The sequence below is a fragment of the Urocampus carinirostris genome, chromosome 7 (assembly GCF_059441175.1).
Source record: "Urocampus carinirostris isolate Australia breed hairy pipefish chromosome 7, RoL_Ucar_1.0, whole genome shotgun sequence".
NCBI classification, from domain to species: domain Eukaryota; kingdom Metazoa; phylum Chordata; class Actinopteri; order Syngnathiformes; family Syngnathidae; genus Urocampus; species Urocampus carinirostris.
The window spans coordinates 23,234,051-23,257,164 of record NC_142355.1 but is presented as its reverse complement, the minus strand read 5'-3'; the positions used below and the strand labels follow the sequence as shown (position 1 = coordinate 23,257,164).

Below are 23,114 nucleotides of genomic sequence, written 5' to 3'. Positions count from 1 at the left end.
GTTTTAACCGAAATACCGTGCAAGCCTAGTCTGACACATTTTTTGGATTCTATTCAATATTTGTTGATTTCCTAAAATGGACAAAACAATTGTGATCAACACAGTCTTACAACATTGGGGAAACAAAAAAGTAACTGTCTATGACACAAACTGCTTTTGTTAGTGGTTTTGCATACATGCTTTGCTGGATGTTGCCTATTTTCGCTGTCTTTTTTGTTTGTTTTTGTTGTTACAATCTTTATGTGAGTCGCTTTGTTGTCTTCATGTATTCAAACAGTTAAAAAGAAGAGCATCTGTTGTCCATGAGCTGTGGGACAGTGCTAAAAGTCTACGAGAAACTGTCCTACCCTTCTTTCTGCTCGTTGGAGTTGCCATCAATTCGTTACTTAGTGTCCGTCTATAGTAGCCCCAGAGCCTTATTTATTTTCCCCCTTATTACACCTCAACTCGTTTCCCCTCAAACGTGTCTGAAACGTTGTTATCTGCGGCCAGACGCCTTTTTCGGGGAGTTATTGAATCATGTCAGCGCGCCCCCCTGAGTTTGCAACGCAAGCGGTTGAAGAATTAGCCTTAGCTTCCACATGACAAGTGGGATCTACTGTATTAGTGTGCTCTCGCCCCGCGAGGCATGAGCATCAAGTGGGACTGCCGTGCACTCGTCTACATCCGGCTCCCGGGGCAGTCGAGCGGTATTGTGGAGCAGAGGAACAGCCGTAAAAAGCGAGGGGGTTCGTCTGGAAATCTGAAGAGGGAAGGAATGAGTTTTGCAGTGATTTTATTGTTTGTTAAGATTTGACGGGACCGAGGCCCGGGTTACTCTTTGTCGCTGTTCTAATAATCTCACCAAGGCAAGTACTCTCTCTTATCCAAGCCCTCAAAGTTATTACAAAATATACATAAATTAGGCAATAGTGTTCCTCCCTAAAATTATGCAAATATGTTGGAAAATATTCCACGTATCGATAGACTCGATACATTCAATTTTAAAGTCGACCGATGTAGCTCTTTACCTCTAGAACTGTATTTTCATTGAATTAAAACACCATTTTCAACATGGTGAATCCTGTTAACACAACATGTAAGTCAGCTCTGAAATCATGACTGTTTTGTTTGAAATTGTGCACGTTGTGGGGTTAGTTAACCTGGTATTGTTACAGCCTTCCTTGTTGACTTTTACCTCATTTCAGGTCGACGATAGTAGCTTTTTGTTTGTGTTTTCACGTGTCTACAATCATTATGTTAGATTTTTAAATAAAAGAAGAATGTGTGAGGTGTTGTATTTTGTGTGAAAATGCCCTACCCAGAGTTTGTCGATCATATGCTGAAAGGAGTCCCAGAGAGGTGTCGCTGTCTGTATAATTTTGTCCAGCCAGCTCCGCGTTAGCGTCAGAGCTGCTGAGGGCTTTCCTGTTTTGTTTGCTCCCAGTTAGCCCCCCTTAGCTGTTGGCAAGCCTGCCATGTTCTTTGTGTTTTTTTCCTGGCCTTTTTCACATTTGTCGGCGTAGCGATCATTCATTGTTGGTTCCCAGGCAGCATGGCCGCTCGCCATTTTTTTTTCTTTATATATATGTACCTTTTTAAGTATTTATATAGTATAACCATATTTTCACAGGAAAATATGTCTCCTAAAAAATTAGTATTGTTGTTTTGTATACAAAGCTTTTGGATTAACCGACACCATCATGAAGGATTTTGTAGTACAATAGATAGCATATTTGATCATACGTGATGTCAAAGTGATTATGTAAATGCACTGTTTTCCATCATATGTTTGGATAATCCATAGAGGACAGTGATAATTTGGTAAATACATACATTGTGACAGTCACCTCGTTGATCTCAAAAGCCAGGAGGGTTGGACAGCTTCAGGAAATACTAAAATGCTAAATGCTTACAAATTAATTGTGTTGGGCTTTCTTTAAATGTGTGCAGGGTTCCTACGGCTGCGTGAAATCCTTGAAAATGTAGTTTTCAAGGTTGAAAAGTGATTTAATTTGGTGTGAAATTTCTTGTAATACTTAAAATTGTTGACATGTTTCGCAACAAATCTGCTTAAAAATGATGCTAACGCTCTTCTCTGGAAACTTTACTGCGACATTGCATTTATCCTTGCCTCTTGCTTAATGGCAGCGTGCATTAGTTTGTATGGCATTGTCCGATGAAGTGCCATCGCCCTGTGCATGCTACAGCTAAACAGGGTTCTATGAGATGTGTTTTAGTGTATGGATTACTTATTAGTTATGAACATTGATTATGGGCCATGCAAAAATATATAGTAGTGTTACCCTGTGTCATTTGGCACGTCTATCCAACATCTATATGGTGAGAGAGATGGCCCGAAAACAAATATGTTCACAATTTGCTCAAGATCTAAAAATAATGTCTTAATAACACTAAATATTTAAAATGGCAAATGTAAATCACAGATGTATTTGTGGCTCTTCAAAATACATGATTTATGATTTACGTCTCTGAATTTGCTGAAAAATTGCTTGAAAAATGTTTCAGCTATATTCAACGTGCAGTTTCTCAATAAGTTAGTACTCTTTTTGCACTTCATTTCAACAAATTGTTTATTTTCACATGCATGACATTGTGTTTTTGCTTTTGTGGTAATAATCCAATTGACCTTGTGTTTGCAGGCATTTCCGTAACAAAGAAGACACACACATGTGAGTACTTTCTACATTGTATGAGTTGATTCCTAGAACCTTATTTACACAGAAGTTACCGATGTTTACTTCCATGTCATCAGATTCATTATTAGGTATTTGCCTAATGTGATTTCACCAAAAGAATATCTTGTTGACTTTGGTTTTCCCGCACACAATGCAACAAAGCGGAAATGAAAAATGTTGTCATATGACTGCCTGCTAATCATGCAGAGGGCGGAAGGCGCCTCACTGAGGCGTCTCTTTGTTCCCTCAAAGAGGCCTTGCACCCTAGCAACCGGATGTTCTGTTGCATTGTGGTCTCTAACCTTCCATTGCTCGCCGATTCAGTCACGTTAGCAAAGATGAAGGAATTGAATGTTTAAAAAGGAATATGTATATTATCTATATATATATATATATATATATATATATATATATATATATATATATATATAATTTGGTTCCTCTGTGTTTTATGTCAAAGTGTCCTTGGGCAAGACACTGCCCCCGATAGGCAGGTAGTTGCCCGGCATGGCTGACGCTGCTATCGGTGTGTGAGTGTGTGTGAATGTGTAAGTGTGAAGCACATTATAAATTGCTTTGGGAGGTCAGTGACTTAAAAAGCGCCATATAAATGCAGACCATTTAGAAATGCAGACCATTTGCACAGTACCAAAAGTATGAATATGTATTTTTCGATAAAGATGACGGCTAAAGACTAAAAATTAGATCATACATCCCTAAAATGTATTATGTAATTGTATACCTAAAATATTGCCCCGAAAGTTGCAAAAACAACAACAAATCCCCTTTTGACATTATCACTCGCAGTTAAGAAACAACAAATCTCGCTTCGACACCATCAATCATAGTTGAGAATTTTTGTCTTTTTCTTTTTTTTTTTATGTGCCGCCAATCATCACTGCAGCCTTTCCTCATCAGAACGCAGCTGCCTTTTCAATTTTCAGAACGCTGGTGAAGAATTGATGAACAGTCACACGTGTATAAATCGATGTTTTGCAAAATAATTGCTCCCGATTCCAACACGGGTTAATCAGGGTTGGCAGAAAGGGCCCGTGGCGGGCCGACCGTTGCTCCTGATCGCTCCGATAAAACCTAAGTCCAAGAGAAGCCAGAGGGCTCTTCCTTGAGATCCTTCCCATTATAGGAGATTGCATAAAATTTTGCTGCGCCTTCCCAAATCAGACGCAAGGGCAAATTATTTGATACTCTACACTTCTACCTTACTGTGGAAAACACTGTTACACTTTTTGCTTCTGTCCAGGCGTATTGTTTCTTAGAATATAAAAAATAAGCTGTTTCTCAATGTGTAGTGTAGACCCGTGATAACATCAAACCGCATCCGTTGGGCCCATCCAATATGGCCGTCTGTCTACATACAGGTATGCGTGTAAGTATCGGCTGAGGTTGACACGTATAAGTGTTGAAGGTGAAATAGAAACGCCACAACTCCCCCTACCCCATCCGCCGTCGGACTATCCGTTCTTAATTAGCGTAGCGCTAGGCACCTCCACACCGGAAGGAGCCTGGAATCAAAGAGCATGATATAGGAGTGTTGGGTTCAAAGCCCTGGGCAAAAACTGGACTATTCTGTCTCATTTTCACTGGGAAATATTCAAATCTCGTCCATGGGAGGAAATCAAAGTAAAGGCCCTTAACAAGTACTTGATTGCTGTGCCTGGCGGATAGGAAGCAGCTCATCACAAGTGTGTCCACAAGACGTACTTGAAGGGCCAGTTAGTGGGAGTAAAACATGGTGATTATATGACTCGCGGAATCAAAAATGATCATCCTGCAATGAGAATAACGAGGCGGAAACACTATCGGAACATGGTCACAAATGATACGTGTGGATGTATGGACATATGTGTTTACGGGGTCTTACCGCTGTTTACCACCGGGACGGACTTCTGTCTGTGCTTAGTCTCCCACGCGGCCCCTCGGAGTGATCAAACTGCTGCAAGCTTCTCTCCATGCCAGTCCCCTCATCAATATAAATTACAAGGGCAGCTGTTCGCTGGCAGTCTCTTCTCCATTTCGCTTCCATTTCCCACCCACCCGAGTGGACTCATCATTGAGCTATCACAAGATGTAGTCGTCTAGATGAAAACAGATACTCATGTGGCCGAATCATCCTCTCCTTAATGGGTCCTTTTTTATTGGCTTAGACTTTTATATCAGACATATCATACTCTATTTTATAGCACACTAAACTTAAGTGAGTCAGTAAGGTGTTAAGCTGGGTGGCTACATAGTTGGCAGGTTGGTCATTGTGCGGCCCTGAGAGTTTGGTAAGTTAGCCAGGTAGGCAGGTCAGTCGGAAGGTAGGTAGGTATTTTCCAGGGTTACTGTCAACCTAAAGTTTATTACTAGTCACTTCAGAGAAAGAGTGAGTCAGTGTGATTCAGTGTGAGTCATATATTTACCCTTGATAGTATGAAAGATAAGTGACTTTGTTACCGTTAATGCATTGTTAGTTGCTTGCAATTCTTACTGGGTAAAATGTTTAATCAAATGCATTTGTTTTTTTCCGAGTTTGTTAGTTGATTAGTTTTCTGACTGACCATAGGCAGTTTGTATTTTTGAGTGAATTATGTTTCTTTATTGGACTCCTATCAGACACATTATGCACTCTTTAATAGCTGAGTGAGTTGGGTGCTAAGCTAGTCAACTGGTTGGCTGGTCAGTGTGTTGCTGAACGAGAAAGCGAGCTAGCGACCGACCAAGTTAGTTTGTTCATTTGTGTAAGTTGGTTACCTAGGTACTTAGTAGTCTCTCACGTCACTGAGTGAGCTAGCTATTTATTTACTTAGTGAGTTTGTCACTTAACATTTTGTCTTTTAACCATTCATTTAGTTATTTGTTGGCTCCTACATTTCAACACCCTAAACTTAGTAATTTTTAATAGATTCCTTGAAGGGAGGGTTAAATGTCAAATGTTAGTGTACACCGTCATAGCCTTGAAAAGTGGATGGTGTGTTACAAAAGGCCACTGAGTGATTGGTTAGAAACACTTGTTGAACTGTGTTAGGTATTTAGTTAATTTGATAGCTAGTTGTGATTGTTTAGAATCTCAAAAGTACGTTTTTTTGTAATAGTAGCAATGTTGAGAATAATGACATTATAAATGGCGCCATTACATAACAGTGTTATTTTTTCAGTAACTGGGTGATGTAACATTTTTATTTTTCTGCAGTTACCGCGCTGTTCCCCTTACTGATGGTTAAACGTGGTGCGTTACTTTATCTAGTAAGATTCAACATAGATAAGCAGGACATCCTGCTCAGCCTTTTGGCATATTAATTCACCAACAAAATACAAACATGAACACAGATCTCATTCAAGCTGACACAACAGTTAAAGACAATAACACAAAACAATGTGTGTGTGATGACGTCACACAATGGAGAACGTCCTACCGTAATACCACGAGTAATAGCGCTATTGAATTTAAAATATTTAACGCCTCATTTGGGGAAACGACTGTAGGATTCTCCCTTAATGGTTCATGGCCCTTTAAACACTAAGTCTTCCAAAACTGCAAGATATAGGGATAGAGAGAGTGGGAGGATATAGATTGAGAAAGTGAGAGAGTTAGAGAGAGGGATTATATAGTCACTTTATATTGCTTTAATTTTGACTTTTGTTGTGAACAAAATATTTTAAATGCACTTGCAGTTATCTACTTGACTAGTTGTCTTGGGTTGTAAGAGTTTGATTTATTAATTTTACACTGCAGTGTTAAACACACTTTATATTGTTGAACTGTTTGTTTTTGTTGAATTAAATTACAACAGTTTATGTATACCCTAGCTGTTGCCTGACAAGAGATTGTGATTTATTTTACAGAGTAAATCTTAATTTCGTTTTTTTTATGATGTACTTTTGTTGTGGACAAATTACTTAAAGTACATTAGGCTTTGTCTACTTGACCAATTGTCTCAGGTTGTAAATGTCAGCTTTAATTCATTAAACCCCCCCTTTTTTTTTTACAAGGTCTTATAACAAGGTCTTCTCTATTAAAGGACTCAAATACTGCTCAGAAAATGTTGACTTATTTGACATACAACATTTTTTTTTTTAATTGTGTGAATAGTTTATTTCCCTAATAACTAGTTTATTTTACTATGGAGTAAACGTGGTTACTTTTGGAAGAAGTATTGTGTAACTATAACTATTTACATTGTTTTTAAAGTAGAATAAATGTTTGAATAATACTTGTTTGTCTTATGAATTCATATTTGAGACATTTAGCTTTTAAACTTTACTGTTTAGACTTTATAGATCTTCCTCTCAAATTGCCCTTACCGCATGCTCTGGGCAGAACGATTCTTCTGTCAGAGGACTTTGTACTTGGCGTGAGAAATGTTCTGCTGCAGCAGATAATATGCTGGGACTGACGTTTCTGTCCTAATCTGGCATCTGATGCAAGAACTGTAGCCACAAGGTGGTTCGTACACACCCAGAGGTCACGTAGCCAGGATGCTCTTCTCAAACAGAACCGATCTCCCGATTCCAGGAATTAATCACTTTTTTTTTTTTTTGTCGTGTGGTTCAAAGGAGACTGTTATGTATTATGGTTTGTGTTACAAATAAACTTTTTAAAACTAAAAAGTTGATCGGTAAGAAAAACAAATCAATTATTAAGGACCAAATCCGGTTGCAAAATGTCCCTTCTCCATTTTCCTACTTTGTGTTGACGGTCATCGGTCACCCTTCTCGAGGGATATGACCAGTCAAACAGCAAGTAGTTTATTTACTTGGAGCCATTTATTAAGGAATTAAAAGTGAGGTCCAGCCTCCATCTTGGTGGTTTTGCACACCCAACATTTTGTCCTTAAAAGTGGGTATTGAGCTTTGGTCTCTGTGATTGTTGTTTTCCCTTTTGGTAAGCCACATCAAGTTCCAGATAAAAAATTAAAAGGATGGATGGGATCTAATAAAATCTGCTCTGTAATGGTTTGATAATTTTGTGGAAGCCAGTTAAAGCCATTTTTGTTGTTTTTCAATCATCTTTGCATGTGATAATAACTGGTCCAATCTTAAATAATTGTCACTTTGAGTCCAATTAACTGTAAACCCAAAAATGCAGTTTTGAAAAAGGTTTATTTTTCCGCCATATGGCATGGTTCCTTCTTGTGACTTATTTGAAAATGTCAATGATAACATCTAAAACTACTCATCATCATTCCTCTATTTCAGTAACAAACTGGAGCTCCTCCCTCCCTTTTGTAATGTGTTGTTCTATTTATTGTGTGCTGACAGACTCCTTCACTGACTGTGAAGCATGGCCCCGCTGCTGTATCTTCATTTATTTGCCGAAGCGCGTATCTACTGTCTTTTTTTTTTTTTTTTTTTTTTAAGGGAATGCGACCCACAGAAATAATTCCGCCAATCTGCCGCGATATAACCTAATGATTTACGTTCATGTGGCACAGCTAAAGTTTCTCAGTCAGTCAGTTTCACTGCTGGGATTTTTTGGGGCCTGTAGAGCCTGATCAAACCTGACCATTCCTCCTGCGACATATTGCCAATTTAAGGGAATAATATGTCCCAGTGGCTGGCTAATTTTTCTTAGCAACATGAGCACTCCTGTGGAATAGCCCAGGGCAGTCCACGCTGACTTGGCTTGGCTTTTGGCCGGCATGTTGTTTGAGGGTGTTTCATCACATCGTTGCCTTGATTCCGCTCTGCGGGGATTTGCTGCTTGCGCTCAAGTGGGGAGCGCATCTAGTTGCGTTGTCGTGCCTGGGCTGATTATGAAGATCAGCCAGCGTCGGGTCCCCGGAGCTGCTGAAAGAATCCGGGAAAAGATGCTCGGCGAGAAGCAAACATACGATACAACAAAGCAGAATTAAAAATTTTAAAAAATAGTCTTTATTGTCATTGATAATAACTTAGTGAACATTGTTTGCAACGAGATTAGTCATGGTACACCAGGATGAACATGCAATGAAGACCGAAAACTGAAAAAAATGAGTCAAAAGAATTTCAGTATAAGTAGGCAGAACTATTAACAAGCTAGTGCTCAAAGACTGACCTATATTGTGAGTGCAATTTATTTTCCTAATGAGAAATTGTGCATCGTAACAATAGTGCAATGAAAAGTATTGCAATACAATTTAGCAGTAAACCACATTTCCGATACAACTGCCAAGGTAATTGCCCTGGCGAATTAACTGTCCCTGAATATGTTATTCCTTGTCTTAAATGACCTTTGGGGCCCAGCAAAGGGCAACAGGTCAGAGAGGTGGTGGCCAGGGTGAAAGGAGCTCTTTAAGTTATGTCAAGTCACTTTTATTTGTATATCCCCTAATCACAGAGTCTCAGTCATATTTACAAGACCTTCTGATCTAAAACCTGCATGAGGGCAAGGAAAAATTCAAACAATCCCGATATGAGGAAAGAAACAAACCAAAAGGAGGGCCACACATGAGCTAGTACCCAATTTCATAAAAAATATTGATTTGTTTGCGGTATCGAGAGCTAGTAATGTCCTCTAACCTGGGAACAGACCAGCCAATGATTTTCTCGTCCGTGTTGCTAACTCTTACAGTTGGTAGTACTGTTTAAACTGACATCCGTGTTATATTGCTTTCATTATGTTCAAATAACTCATTTGAATGTCATTTTTATTTTTCATATACTTGACAATGCAGGACCGCACAAAGCGCTGACGCTCTCTCTGTGGAAAGTTATTTCGCTCCCAGCAGGGTGCTTTTTTTTTCCCTCTCTCAGACATTAAATTGTCTTTTTTTTTCTTCTCCTCCCCCATTGAAGGTTATGTTTCATCACCCTCTTTTTTGCCTGTGCCACAAAAGGAGCATTTTCTTTTTGGATGTTTTGGTTTAATCTATATTTTTTTCAAAAATAGGTCAGTGTAATCACAACAGTGAGGAATGGACAGTGGCTGTTAAAGGGAAATCAATAAAGCTATCTATTTGTCGTAAACCAGGCCAGTGTGATTTTTCTCCATTTTTCCTGGCGGACATCCTTTCTCCACTCCCAACACAATATGGCAGGCCTTCATTTTTCAGTAAATGCGTTACGAGTCGCCAGTTTGTGAAATTGCAAATGGCCTTTGTGCACGGACTTTCTTTACATAAGTTGTTCCCGGACTGCTTTTGATCACCACCTGGGGGTTCTGGAATTCTTCGGAATGAAGCGAAAGGGGCGCTTAACAGCTTTTTGCACCGACCGAGGTACACCTGCCTTTGTTGACACTGAATCTGCTTATTCTCTTGGTCTTTTAATGAATCCTACAAAGGCCTTGTCAGCCCCACCTATCATGTGTCATGCCAGGTCCACCGCATAGTGTTCTCAAACTGCAAGACAAGTGCACCGTCAATTCCGGACTATTAGCCACATGGACTTTAAATATGGTGCGTTGTTGCTTTTTGTTTTTGTTTTTTCTTTTTCTTTGGCGGCATTGAGAAAAAACGGCAAGCTGCTCTTTTCCACATTGTATGCGATCTAATAACAAAATACTGTGGAAACATCTATAAGACCTTTCAAAAGTGTGTCCATGTGTTGTCCACGCTTTGATATAATAAATAACAGGAGCAAAATTCAAAGTTTGAGATTACTTTAGATAGATAGATAGATAGATAGATAGATAGATAGATAGATACTTTGTTCATCCCCGAAGGGAAATTCACATTTATTCAATATGTACAACATACACGTATGATGTCCTCAATTTTTACATATGAATTTAACAGCAGTGGAAGTTATTAATAAAAAATACTGCACTTCTCTTTCCGTAGCAATCGAGTTATTGGCAGTTCAATGGAGTTGTCTTTAATCCTCGAAGAACTAGCAATTTGGTCTATTGCCCCGAAAACTACCAATGACAACTTCACAAAATAACATGTTTTTGTTGCAATCTGGTACTATTCTCCACAATATTGCTGCCTTAGCACTGTTGTCTTGAGCAGTTGTCCGCAACCTTTTCGGTATCACGTACTGGTTTATTTTTTGACAATATTCTTGCTGCCCGGCCCAAGAATATAATTCATAATTCCAATGATAACAGTAATAATGATAATCATAATAATTATAATAAAAACCCTAAATACACTGTGTAACCACTAGACCACTAAGGATCTTGATGACACAGGCATTATATTTTGCAAAGGCCCTATATTGTATCTCATCACACTATCTTGAATCGTTTTAGAACGTTGTTTAACTTGGCCTTTTCTTTTAATTCCCTAGAGGTCTAATGATTACGATTCAGTGCTCTCAAATCTACAATCCAGGTCTGATTTCCAAATGTATCCGATACTAAGCAAACACGGTCAGCTGCATATGGTATATATATATATATATATGTATATATGTATATATATATATATTTCCACATCTTATCCTCAGTAGGGTCACGGGGGTGCTGCATGCCATCTCAGCTATCCTCGGGAAGTGGGCAGGGGATACCCTGAACTGGTTGCCTGCCAATCACAGGGCAATATATATATATATATATATATATATATATATATATATATGTGTGTGTGTACTTTGGGTTGTTTTTTTTGTGGTAAAAAAAAAAAGAAAAAAAGCACGTCTATACAATAAGTATTGTTTAATCCAAAAATATGCACACTTTTTCAGTACCAAACAGCCCACGAGGCGGTTCTGGTCTGCAGCTCGCTAGTTGCTGACTACTGGTCTAGAGATACAGGGATCTGATTTTACATGGCGTAGCCCTTATTAGCCTTTTCTTCCTGCATAGTAGTAAATATCTATGCCATCTTTGCAATTGCCACTTTGGATGGTTCTGAAAACACATGACATAACTGAACAGAACTGAGCAGAACTGAAAACAGACACAACTGAAACAGTGTCAGGTGTAGGGGGCGTTGGCAACAGGAGTACATCTGGCTTAACATGTAAGAAATGGATGTGAATTAGTTCATTTTTGCAACTTTTTAAGACCGCGGTTTAAAATCCTTTGAGGCTTGTACAAAGAAAATACAGAGTTGGGCTCTAGATTTGAGCATAAGGCTTTTATGGGATGCGATCTGCAGTCTGGAATATACGGTAACACAATGCCTGGAAGAGGCCTGCCAAAAAATGAGCCGGCTCCATCTGCAGCCTACTGTTTCAGTTCTCTTGCCGACTCGGGCGAGGTCGTGGGCCGTGGTCGGACGGGACTCGAACGAGTGCACGTTATCAATCACGCGTCAGGTCGTCCACGTGCGCAAAGTCAAACACAATCTGTGTCAGTTCGGACGGTTTGATACATGGAGGGACGCGGAGGTCATGGAACAATATGGGCGGGGCACCGCCCGCCGTCCTTGTGCCCCTGGCGTCCACAGCAATTTAACACTCGTAAGACGTAGAAGAAAATCAATTTTCAGCAATATTCCTTGGTGGCTTTTTCCAGACGCTGATGCAATATTGGGCACAAATTAAGCCAAGGAAAATTCATATGCATAATTTAGCAATTCTTGAATTATGCAGTAAGTGACTGAACGAACCTTGTGTACAGCTAGTTGTCTCGTTCTAAGCATCGTTCTAAACAAGAGACTCAGAAATTCAGACAATGCTTTCAATATCTTAGTTGTATACATTTCATCAGTCTTTCAGATATTTACATTCAGCAGGGTCGTCAATGTCAAACAAATGAAAGCGGCAATTAAATATTTTTAAACTACAAGCCAAAGGCCGGACTGTTCGATTGTTAAAATGTTTAAAACTGACGCATGTGTTCTTATAAACCTAAATGAACCAACTTGATGAGGGGGAAATCATAAGTTACTTCTGTTTTTGATAGTGAACACCTGCAAAGGAGATGCCATAGTATGCCAGTTTGTTTTTTGGACTGTTATTGCGCACTGTTGTTTGTAGTTTTGACTATTTCATCATTGTCACTATTGGCCAATCACGTTGCTGCTCTTCGATTTCCATACAGTTAAGGACATACTTTTTTTTAACTTAGAAGATAATAGAAAATAATAAAAAGAGAGAGCTCAAGGGAGGGCTATTTGAACAGCTTTCTTACATGAAGGTTTCTCTACATGTCTTCCTTGCATGTTCAAAATCCATTCTCTTCTCTTTATTTTGAGAGTCTACTCAACTGTAAATGTATCACTACTGTAAAATAAATTATAGCAATTTTATTTTGCTCACTAAACTGCAATAAAACAAAATGCGAGAAGACGTTAAAAAAATTGTAACAATTCGTAGTCTATGATACAATAATTATCAAGCTCATCAGGGGCCAGATGTAGCCCACGGACCTTGACTTTGAAACACCTGAGAAGGAAAGGGATCCAAAATGAAGATAAATATGATTACATTTTATGGATATATGTCTCTTCATCACAAAAAGCAAGGTTTTAATCGAGAAATTCATAACTTCACAATACAGTTGAGGAAAAGGGCTGAAGGGAAAAAGCTGAACCTAATCTTGGTATTCTTCCCTCAGTGTACTCACTTATTTCACATTAGTATATAAAATAAACGGAAAAATTATAACAGATCATTAAAAAAAACACATGATATCACCATAAAAAAAGATATATATATAGATAGATACTTTATTCATCCCTGCAGGGAAAATTACATTTCCAGGAGCATCCCTTCGCTGAGAACAATAAAATAAAAGAATACAATATTCAAATACCCAATGTGACACGCAAATACCCACTGTAGCGTGTTCTATAGAGTATCTAGATAGTGCTAAACAGAATACATATTGCAATAAAATTAGGTAATATGCAATGTAGGGGGTGTGGTTTAATGTGGGCTTTTACTCTGCCGGGTGGAGTTAAAGAGCCTCATGGCATGAGGGAGAAAAGACAGTGACAGCAGTCTGTCGCTGAAGCTGCTCTTCTGTCTGGATATAATGATGTGTAGTGGATGTTATGAATTGTCCATGATTATATCTATATCTATATCTATATATATATATATATATATATATATATATATATATATATAATTACTGGAATCGCCTTGACTCAATCCACATATTGCTTAAGATTAAATCAAATATAATTATATAACTATATATATACGAATTGGAATTTTCACGATTCACAAAAATAAATGTAATTGAATTGGAAATTAAATAACCATGATAAAAAGTCAGCACAATTATAGAAATATTAAATAAATGTCTAAAGTATAACAATATACTTCATATTAAATATTATCGAAACATAACAGGTGATACTAATGATTTTTTTAATAGGCAACTAACAGAAACCAGGTACCAAATGTCACAAAATGTTAGGAAATAAAACTCAGCAATAGGGATCATTTGAAATAATTGAACCTTGAAGTGGTGAGGGGAATACTCAAATCATCAGGAATATATCCAATACTTAATGTTTGTAAGGAGAAGCAAAATATTTGAACAAATCGAGCAATTATATTATAATGTAAAACAATATATATATATTTTTAAATGTCTTGTGTTGTTTTTTGCCAAACTGAAAATCAACAGACAACTGTCTGAATCTGAAAAGAATAAAAGAATAATGCTTCTATAAGCTTTGGAGTCATATTATAGTGACCCGTGTGATAATCACATTGTGCACAATTTGTTGATTCTGCCATATTACAGAGAAGTTTCCCCTACCCCTTTTTTGTCTGTTTTCTCGCTGCTATCAATTTGTGTTTCTGTGGGTGTGAGAAACAGCGAGATGTGGTAGTTAACCCATTGTGAAGCTTGCCGTCATCATTAAGATTCTCCAGATAACAGGCATGCGGATTTCTACTGCTCAGCATTATCGGATCGCAGACATCAAAGGCGGGTTTCCATTCAACTCCGTCTAAGGCGGCGCGAGTGGAAAATAAAGAAACGGGGTAGAAGTTATGGAGTCGGGAAAATAAGCACCAGAGTGTTGAGGGTATACCTGCTTTGTATTGGGTCCAATGGCAACCACTTTGTTCCTGCAAATATTCAGTGTAAACAAATCAAAGAACTTGCTTTGGTCTTTTTTGTTTCTGTTAGAAAAACATATAGTTTTATTTTGTTTTGAACATTTGTTACAACACACTGGAAACATATTCTTAAAGAGACCCAAATCAGGCATGGAAGTACAGCCGGGGGTCAGTCAGAGGCCCGTGATCATTTTTATACCGACCCGCGGCGTCCGTCATAAAATCAATAATATGTGGCCTGCTAGTAATGTTAACCGCAGTGTAAAATAAATCTGTACAAAAATGATAACTATTTCACCAGATGGTGTCAGTAGCCCCTTAACTACCTTGGCCTGGCTTTCTGTGAGAATTGTATCCCGCCCCATTTTTAGCATGGCAACTGTAAATTTAAAAAAAAGGAAAGTTGACTGTGAGGGCCACTGCTTCCAGGAAAGTGGAAATCAGAGTATTTTTTTAACTGAAATTCAAAACAACTGCGGCTGCCTAATTTGCCAAGAGATTTTGGCTTTTGTCAAAGAATATACTGTAATATCAAAAGGGCACTGCCAGACAAAACATGCTGACTACAAAAAGCTAACTGGAAACAAACACTGTGAAAAGGCGATTGCTTCACCTGTTGTAAAGGCACAGCAGCGATTTTTCACAAGATCCTGCGAGTCAAATGAAACGATACTATGGCGAGCTACAAGGTAGTGGCGCTGATTGCCAAGCACTGCAAACATTTCACAAAGGGGGAATTTATTAAGGACTGTTCAAAGAATATCTGGTTGAATAATCGGCCCTCACACATTTTCAGCTCACCAAATATTGTTGGCTTTCTGGATTGATAAAAAAGTAAAAAAAAAATCCTAATCTAAAAAAAGTTAAGATAAAGTGAACAATAAATGTTTGTTTTTTTTTCTTTCACGTGTTTGTTGTTACATCCGGGTCATTAGACGAAATGTCGGTCAAAATACTCACTCTGAGATCAGTTATTTTAAAGTATTTATTACAGAAAATTCTGGGCACAAATAGGTAAACCTTCGGAAACAGACAAGCACTCTTATATCACCGTATATTTAAGGAACACAGAACACTCACAAAGTAGTAGTGGTGGATGTTTCCACTCGAAAATGTGCTTTTGTTCGAAACCAGTTCTAACAGAAACTGATATGACGAGCCCAAGCCGCGTTCAACTCCAGATAAAATACAACCGAAACAATACAAAAACTATACAATTATGACCGAATAAATGAAAATGTAAGACATTGAGCAAATATGACTTAATTTAGGCAATGACACATTACAATATTCCAACATAAAATAATCTCGTTTGCATTCATTTAACTGTGAATTAATCTGTCACTGCATAGTATGCATTTCCTTGTGTTTACAACCATTCATTCTGTTGAATTTGAGTCTAACTGTTAATAATAACGACAATATTTTGACATCAGCAATAAAATGACACCATTTTGCATTACATCATACAAAGATAGAACTACTGTGCACAACTATTGAACGTACAAGCGAGGAAAATACGCCTCTACATTATTGTGTTGGATTACAGAATCAAGGTCGACTCACAAGACACAGAGCAGCATTATCCCTTAATCCCGTGTTTTGGTTTCAAATAGCCTTTTTACACCTAATCTGCAAAGGTAAAATGACAAACATGAAAACCTAGGCAGGTGTTTAAATGTGAATTATGTGTCATGTTGAGGTCAGCGGCTTATACACTGACTACATGTGGTGAAATAGCAGATGATCAGGTGTTTGTGGCTAATGTTGCGCATATTTAAGAGGACTTGTGAGTCTTGTGTTGGAATGGCTTCTAGCGGTTTGAGATGGATGAGACTGAGAACTTTTAATCCAAACTGTGACTATTTTTTTGTTTCATGTTTGCTCTTCCTCATGTTTACCCTCTCTCTTTGCAAGCCAGTAATAATTTACTATAAGGCCTCATTAAATTTAATCTGGTCTACTGCACAGATTGCACAGCTCCTATCTCAAAAATGCTTAGTGACATGCATGAGTCCAAAAGGGCTGCTTTTACATTAGGTTATGTATATTATGAATAATACTATTATTAAGATATAGTCCGTAGAAAACAATTATTAATTAATTTATTTTTTTGCACCGCTAATCCTCACTAGTGTCGCAAAAGTGTTGAAACCCGGCCATCTTCTGACAGTTGGCAAAGGACATGTGGGAGGAAATCCAAAGTGACCCGAAAATAACTCAGGAATTGGGAAACAAAACCTGCATCATAAGGCCGATTTTAGGGATTGAACCCAGGACCTCTGAACTGTGCAGTCAACAACCGTGCAGCCTGATAAATGGTACTACATTTTAGATATTTACCATTTAAAAATTGTATGTATAATTGAAATGATGAAATCATGAACGCACTTTTGAGAAATTAAGCAAATGAGTGAATTGTTTTTAAATATAAATAAATAAATAAATAAATACACAAAAAAGCGAGATTTAGATTGCAACGGCATTCGAATGATCCACTACCGTAGTCAAAAAACAACATAAACAATCATTTGCAAACAGCAATAAAGCAAACAAAGACAAGAAAAATATTATTTAAAAAATATTATTTTAATAACTTGTTATAAATACTCAAGTCCATTGTTTTTTTATTTGTCATATTAGATCAACAGGCAATATAACATAGTCTATTTTTATGTGCAAAGTCTTTTTTACTGCATTCACTCTTATAATAAATTCGAATTTAAATTTTACTCATTGTCGTTGATAACAATTTAGTAAACATTGTTTGCAAAACGACATGGGAGATTGATCCAGCATTAAATCTCCCACTTGTCTGACCTAACTATGAGTTGTGCAGATATGTCTGTTTTGTTTTATTAAAAGTTACTTATGTATGATATGTATCACCATTTATTTATTTTTATTTAGTTTTCACCATTGTTTGGTCTATATAGGTCTAGATTGTAATGAGTTTGCATAATACAATTGTGACAGCAATATAGTAACACTAACACGTGTAAACAAAAATAACACGAATAGTCATGAAGTTGATAATGATGATAATAATAATATATATATATATATATATATATATATATATATATATATATATATATATATATATATATATATATATATATATATTCATGTTAAAAGTTATAACAATATCTGTCAGAATTTGTTTTATCGTAGCAAGAGGAAACTTAAAAGTGTTGTGAAAGACTAAAAGTGGGCCAGCTGTGGCTGCCTCCTGTTGACCTACCTTGTTCAGAAGGTCCAAGTACAGACTGATGACAGGACTCCTCCTCAGCGGACCACATTACTAATGTGTGAGGGTGCAAGAGGAGCACACCTTGTGATGAATCACTCCCCTGCACCTTTGGCATCCTCATAAGTCTAAAGTAAAAGAGCTGAGCGAGTGCATGGTAAAAAAAGAAATAAATATATAAAGATACCTCGGTAAGATCCACCATGTGCAGTCGAAACTCCATGTATGGGGGGAAGCTAAGTGATGCATGTCGCACATTGCCTCAAGATCTCCCTCAATCTTCAAGGAACCATGCATTCCCTATGGTGGGTCAGTTGTTTTAAAAAGGACAAGAAAGTAGCTGGCTTTGTAATAAATGAGGGTAATCGGCATTGTGTTGACTTGTTTGTCTCGCTGGACCTCTAAATTAAGTCACACTGAGCATTAGGTGTTCTTTAAAGCCACGAGTTCTTCTTGAAAGTATCCAAGCAGTTACAAGGTGGAAATGATGGCCTTGTTATTCACAAAGACAAAATAAAGGTGGTGAAGGTCTTACGTACTCGCTGGAGAGGTGAAACCGTTTTCGAAACAATTTTGTTCGGGTGGCAATCATGAAGAAAAAAATCACTCCATCTTTTTGAAAGAATACAGTTCTTACTGTTTATTTAGCGACTACGTTTACATGGAAGCAACAATCTGATTGGAAACAGGCAATTGCTTGTACAAGTGCATCCCCTTATGGTCTTAGTCCCATTCCCCACCCCAAAATGTGGACCATAAGGCGCACCGAGTACATCTTTAAAGAAAAAAACAATGTGCAGATACACAAGCCGCACCTAACTATAAGCCGCATGTGCCCACAATGAAACATAAGATATATACAAAAAAGACGGTACACAGAAAGCGTTTTAATTATATACTGTACCTTAACCACTTAACATTCTGACGGGCCGCCGGACTTTTGATAAGCAAGTACGTGTTTATACAATGTCACTAGTCATATCACTGGAAAATTTTAACTTTGACCATTTGAAAATATACTCATCCGAGATCCATCATGATCAGTCCGAAACAAGATACTTGAAAACGTTAAAGCTGGCGTAACTCACCATTACGTCCCTTGGCCGTCTTCATCTTGTTCAAATGGCCACAAAAATGACTTTGTTACATCAAGGACAATCCATTGAATCCAACTGTGTGAATTATTTACTCCAAAACACAATAATGCCGACAGATGAATAGGAATCCACCTTAACCATGTGTGCTCTGTTGGGCGTTGCTTCTTGTTGCCACATTATTTCAGTTTACAAATAAACAGACTCGTAAAATTATTCCCAATATGGTAGTTACCCCTCCCCATTCGATTAACAACGTTTCCGTGACGAGGGTCTGTTCATGCTAGTTTTATTCATGCACAAAGTGCAAAGTTGCATTAAACTTGCGTTTTCCTTGATACCTATATTCCCCGTGCCTCACTCTTACCTTTAACGCTTGGGCTCCCTTGGCGGCTGTAAGAAAAGTTGCATAAAGCAGCCGCAAAGCACAGCACGGCAGCACAGTGGTTAGCCCGTGTTTGGCACTGTTGATAGGTCTTGAGATCAAACTTTTCCTGTGTGGAGTTTGCATGTTCTCCCCATGCTTGCGTGGGTTTTCTCAGGGCACTCCGGGTTCCTCCCACTTTCCAAAAACATGCATGTCAGGTTAATTGGCCGGTCCAAATTGTCCCTATATGTGAATATGCAAGTGAGTTGTCTGGCTGGTTGGCAACAAATTCAGGGTGTCCCCTGCCCACTGCCCGAAGACTGCTGGGGTGGGCTCCAGCACCCCCGCGACCCAACTGAGGTAAAGTGATGCAGATAATGGATTGAGGAAAATTTTATAAAAATATGTCAAGCACTATTAGGCTGATATTCTCAATATATCCCACAGAGAGCTTCTTTCGAAGGAATTAAGAAGACTAGTTTTAGCTTTACTTCTTTGAAATACAGGGAAATTGTCAACGTTCTGTTTTGTATCTTTCCATTCCAGGATGTTGTAAGGAATCTTGGATTCCCTTTTTTAAATGTTATATTAAAAATATTTTAAAAATAAAAATCTGTTTTGGGTTCTATCTTTCTGTTTGTTGCGATTCGTGCTTGAACTGAAAGAAACTACGTTTGTTAGCTGCCTACTTGGCTGTTCTTGTTTTCTCCTTTGTTTCTTTCCACAAGGCAGAAGGTTAACTATTTTAGTTTACACGCCTCCCGCCCCCCATTAGATTCGGCATCAGCTATATCGGTGATATCGGGGAGGGTGTTGGTCGGAGACTTGGTAATACATCACACACTCCGGGGGTCTCCCCGGTATGCTCCTCAATAATGAAGTTCATTCGTTAACTTCTCCCTCAAAGGCCAAGTCCCCCCTCTGCCCTTTTCTACCTCCTTTGCAACTCTTGAGTCACCTGACCAACAACAACAAAAAAACACATCATCATGCTTTTCCCCTTGACAGGCCCAGCGGTCGGTGTTGCGCGGCATGAAGAATAAGCAGGTCCATTACCAATCCCTCATGCCTGGTTATGGGCATAATTATCGCGGGTAGAATGACCCGCTCTGTTTGCTTTGCCGAGGACGAGCCTCAGCTTCCTAATCACCACCTACCTCCGTCTTATCACCCTCACGCCAAGGTTATGGAGCTGTTTTTTTTGTTTGTTTTTCGGGATGGGTGGTGCAGTTTTTGCCAGTTCATTAGGATTCACAGGGTTCCACCTCCCCGCCTAGCCTAAGCCTCTCACACGGGCTGCCGTGCCTGTGATAATCTCCCCCACCTTCTTCCCTCTTTCTCCCATCCTTTTCCCCCTCCGTCCCCGAGGGCGGCCTCACACAAAAGAGCTCGGGAGCAATTCATTGTTAAATCTTATTCCGATTGATCTATTGAAATATTGTTCCACGGGATGTGCCGTGGCACTACAGCGGCGCCAGTGATCTCTTTTCAACGACCGTGTAAACAGATTTTTTCCACGAAGTGACAACCTTTGTCGGGTAACTCGACACGCACATTGTTCGATGCGGCGGTAATCAACACCAGTACCCTGCTGAAGTGCCCCAAGACAGAAAGAACTCACTACAAGCAGAGGGAACATAAGAAACAACTCTGCAGCCCCTAAAACCAAACGGTGGGCGTAGTAATAGGACTTGATTGTTGTTGTTTGCTTTGCACTTGTCCTTCCCTTTGCCACAAACATCCTTGGGACCCACCATAAATGTCAAAACAGCAGTAAAACACACCAAATCACAACAAAATGAGATATGGCCTCTCTCAAACACAATCAGAACAGCGCCATTTGACTGAACAAGAAGATATCGGGGAAGGGGTGGGGTGGTTATCAGGAGACCAGAATTACAGCGGGCCAACGGGAGGATTGAATGGCTATGCCTGTGTCACACCTTCTTGTGTTCATTTGGTTCTATGCACATATAAGCCTGATACCAGTTATATTTTAAATGTCAAAATGTGGCTGAATAGTGTATATACACAGTATACAACAAGTCACGGAAATGATTTGTTCAGGCTAATATTTCTCAGTGATCTCTTCACCAACTGTATTATTTACAGCTTGTGACATCCGTTGTCTGGTAACTCAACTTGGTTCGAGGCGGCGATAACGCCAGAACCGTCGCGATCCGTCGTCGAACCCAGCAAAAGTGCCCAAAGACAGAAACAAAATCGCTACAAGCCAAGGGAATGTCTGAAACAACTGAGCAGCCACTAAAACAAAACGGTGGGCGTAAATAATAGATGTCTTGCCACTATTGCCTGCAGGGGTCATTTAATGTAAAGCAGGCGTGTAAATCTCCGTAAACTCGCTATGGCCACGCTGACTTTAATGCTAACGCCTTCCACTCAATTGATTTGGAATAACCTGGGGCTCGAATGTTAGTGTTTTAAGAGGAAAAATGCATTTAAACTCAATACTATAAATATCCGTAAAACAAAAAGCTACGACCTTGTCAAACATTAAAAGTCTTGTTGATTTGGATTAGATGACAGTTGACGCGACTGCACTTAACCTATGTAGGCGCAATATGCTTTGATATCGCGCTGTTTGGATCCTTTTGTTCTATAAATATTTTGTGTGTATGACAAATTCAAAGAGAGCGGCCTCTGGCAAATAATGTAAAGGATCTATGGTGGCATGTGGTCAGGTGTCATCAGATTGGATCGCACATGGTTCTGCCTTCATTCACTCGACACAGAAAATTGGAGTCAAACTTGTCTTTCATTCAACCATTCATTATAACCAAGACTACTCAGTCAAGAGTACCGAAATAAAGTGAAAAATAGAGGATAGATACGGGTAACTATGAATCAGTACATTAGGTTTGCAATTCATCCAGTCTGTTGGGTCACGCCAGGTGAAGATTTACATCCATATTTCGACCCAACAATTGTTACGATGCAATATTTTTCATTGCATTATTATTGGAACTTTGGCCAGACCTTGTATGTTTTTTTGCTATTCATTCTGACACTCTTTTATCATATTTTTCCCTTTTAGCACTGTATTACTTGTTTATCCTTAATCCTGGAGTGTTATGTGTAGTCTTGTTGCACAAAGTTCATTATGTTGTTCTGAAATGCAGTAAAGACATTGCAAATTCAGTTCAAATTCAGCATAAACTCAGTTCAAATTCAATTCAAATTCAATTCAAATTTAACTCCAATCAACTCAAATTCAACTCAAATTCAACTCAAATTCAACTCAAATTCAACTCAAATTCAACTCAAATTCAACTCAAATTCAATTGTTTGTTCAAAAGTAACCCAAAATAATTGAAAAACATAGAACAGCACTGGTTTTAAAATCGGTAAAAAACTGCAGAAAGAAATGAATGTATAAATGAATGCAAGCATATCATTTTGATGTACATGCTGCATATTTAAGCTTGTTTAAGGTATGTGTATGTTTTTCCTGAAAAAAAAATTCAAATCTTGTCAGAAAACAATTTCCTAATACATGACAAATTCTGCTTAAAACTAGCAAACATTTCTTCCACGGGTGTAAAATGTTTTACAGTGAAGGTTGTCTGTTTTAGCTGTGGTTAAAACTAGCTGCCATTTTGTTACAGCCATTCATCCATCCATTATCTGCACAGTTTATCCTTAGTAATGTTGCGGGGGTGCCAAAACTCATCCCAGCTATATTCAGGCAGTGGGCAGGGAACACACTGAACTGGTTGCCAACCAGTCACAGGGCACTCAGAGACATACAACCAATTAACCTGACATGCATGTTTTGGGGATGTCAAGAAAACTGCAGTGCCCGGAGGAAACCC

General features: G+C 38.6%; 1 protein-coding gene across 1 annotated transcript in view; it reads left to right on the top strand.

Moving 5' to 3' along the window:
* roraa (RAR-related orphan receptor A, paralog a) overlaps positions 1–23,114 on the top strand; it is a 413,583-nt gene that overhangs the window by 273,589 nt on the left and 116,880 nt on the right. The window contains exon 2 of the mRNA XM_088340218.1: positions 2,643–2,672. Coding sequence (XP_088196344.1) covers positions 2,643–2,672 — 30 coding nt within the window. The remainder of the gene's footprint in view (positions 1–2,642; positions 2,673–23,114) is intronic.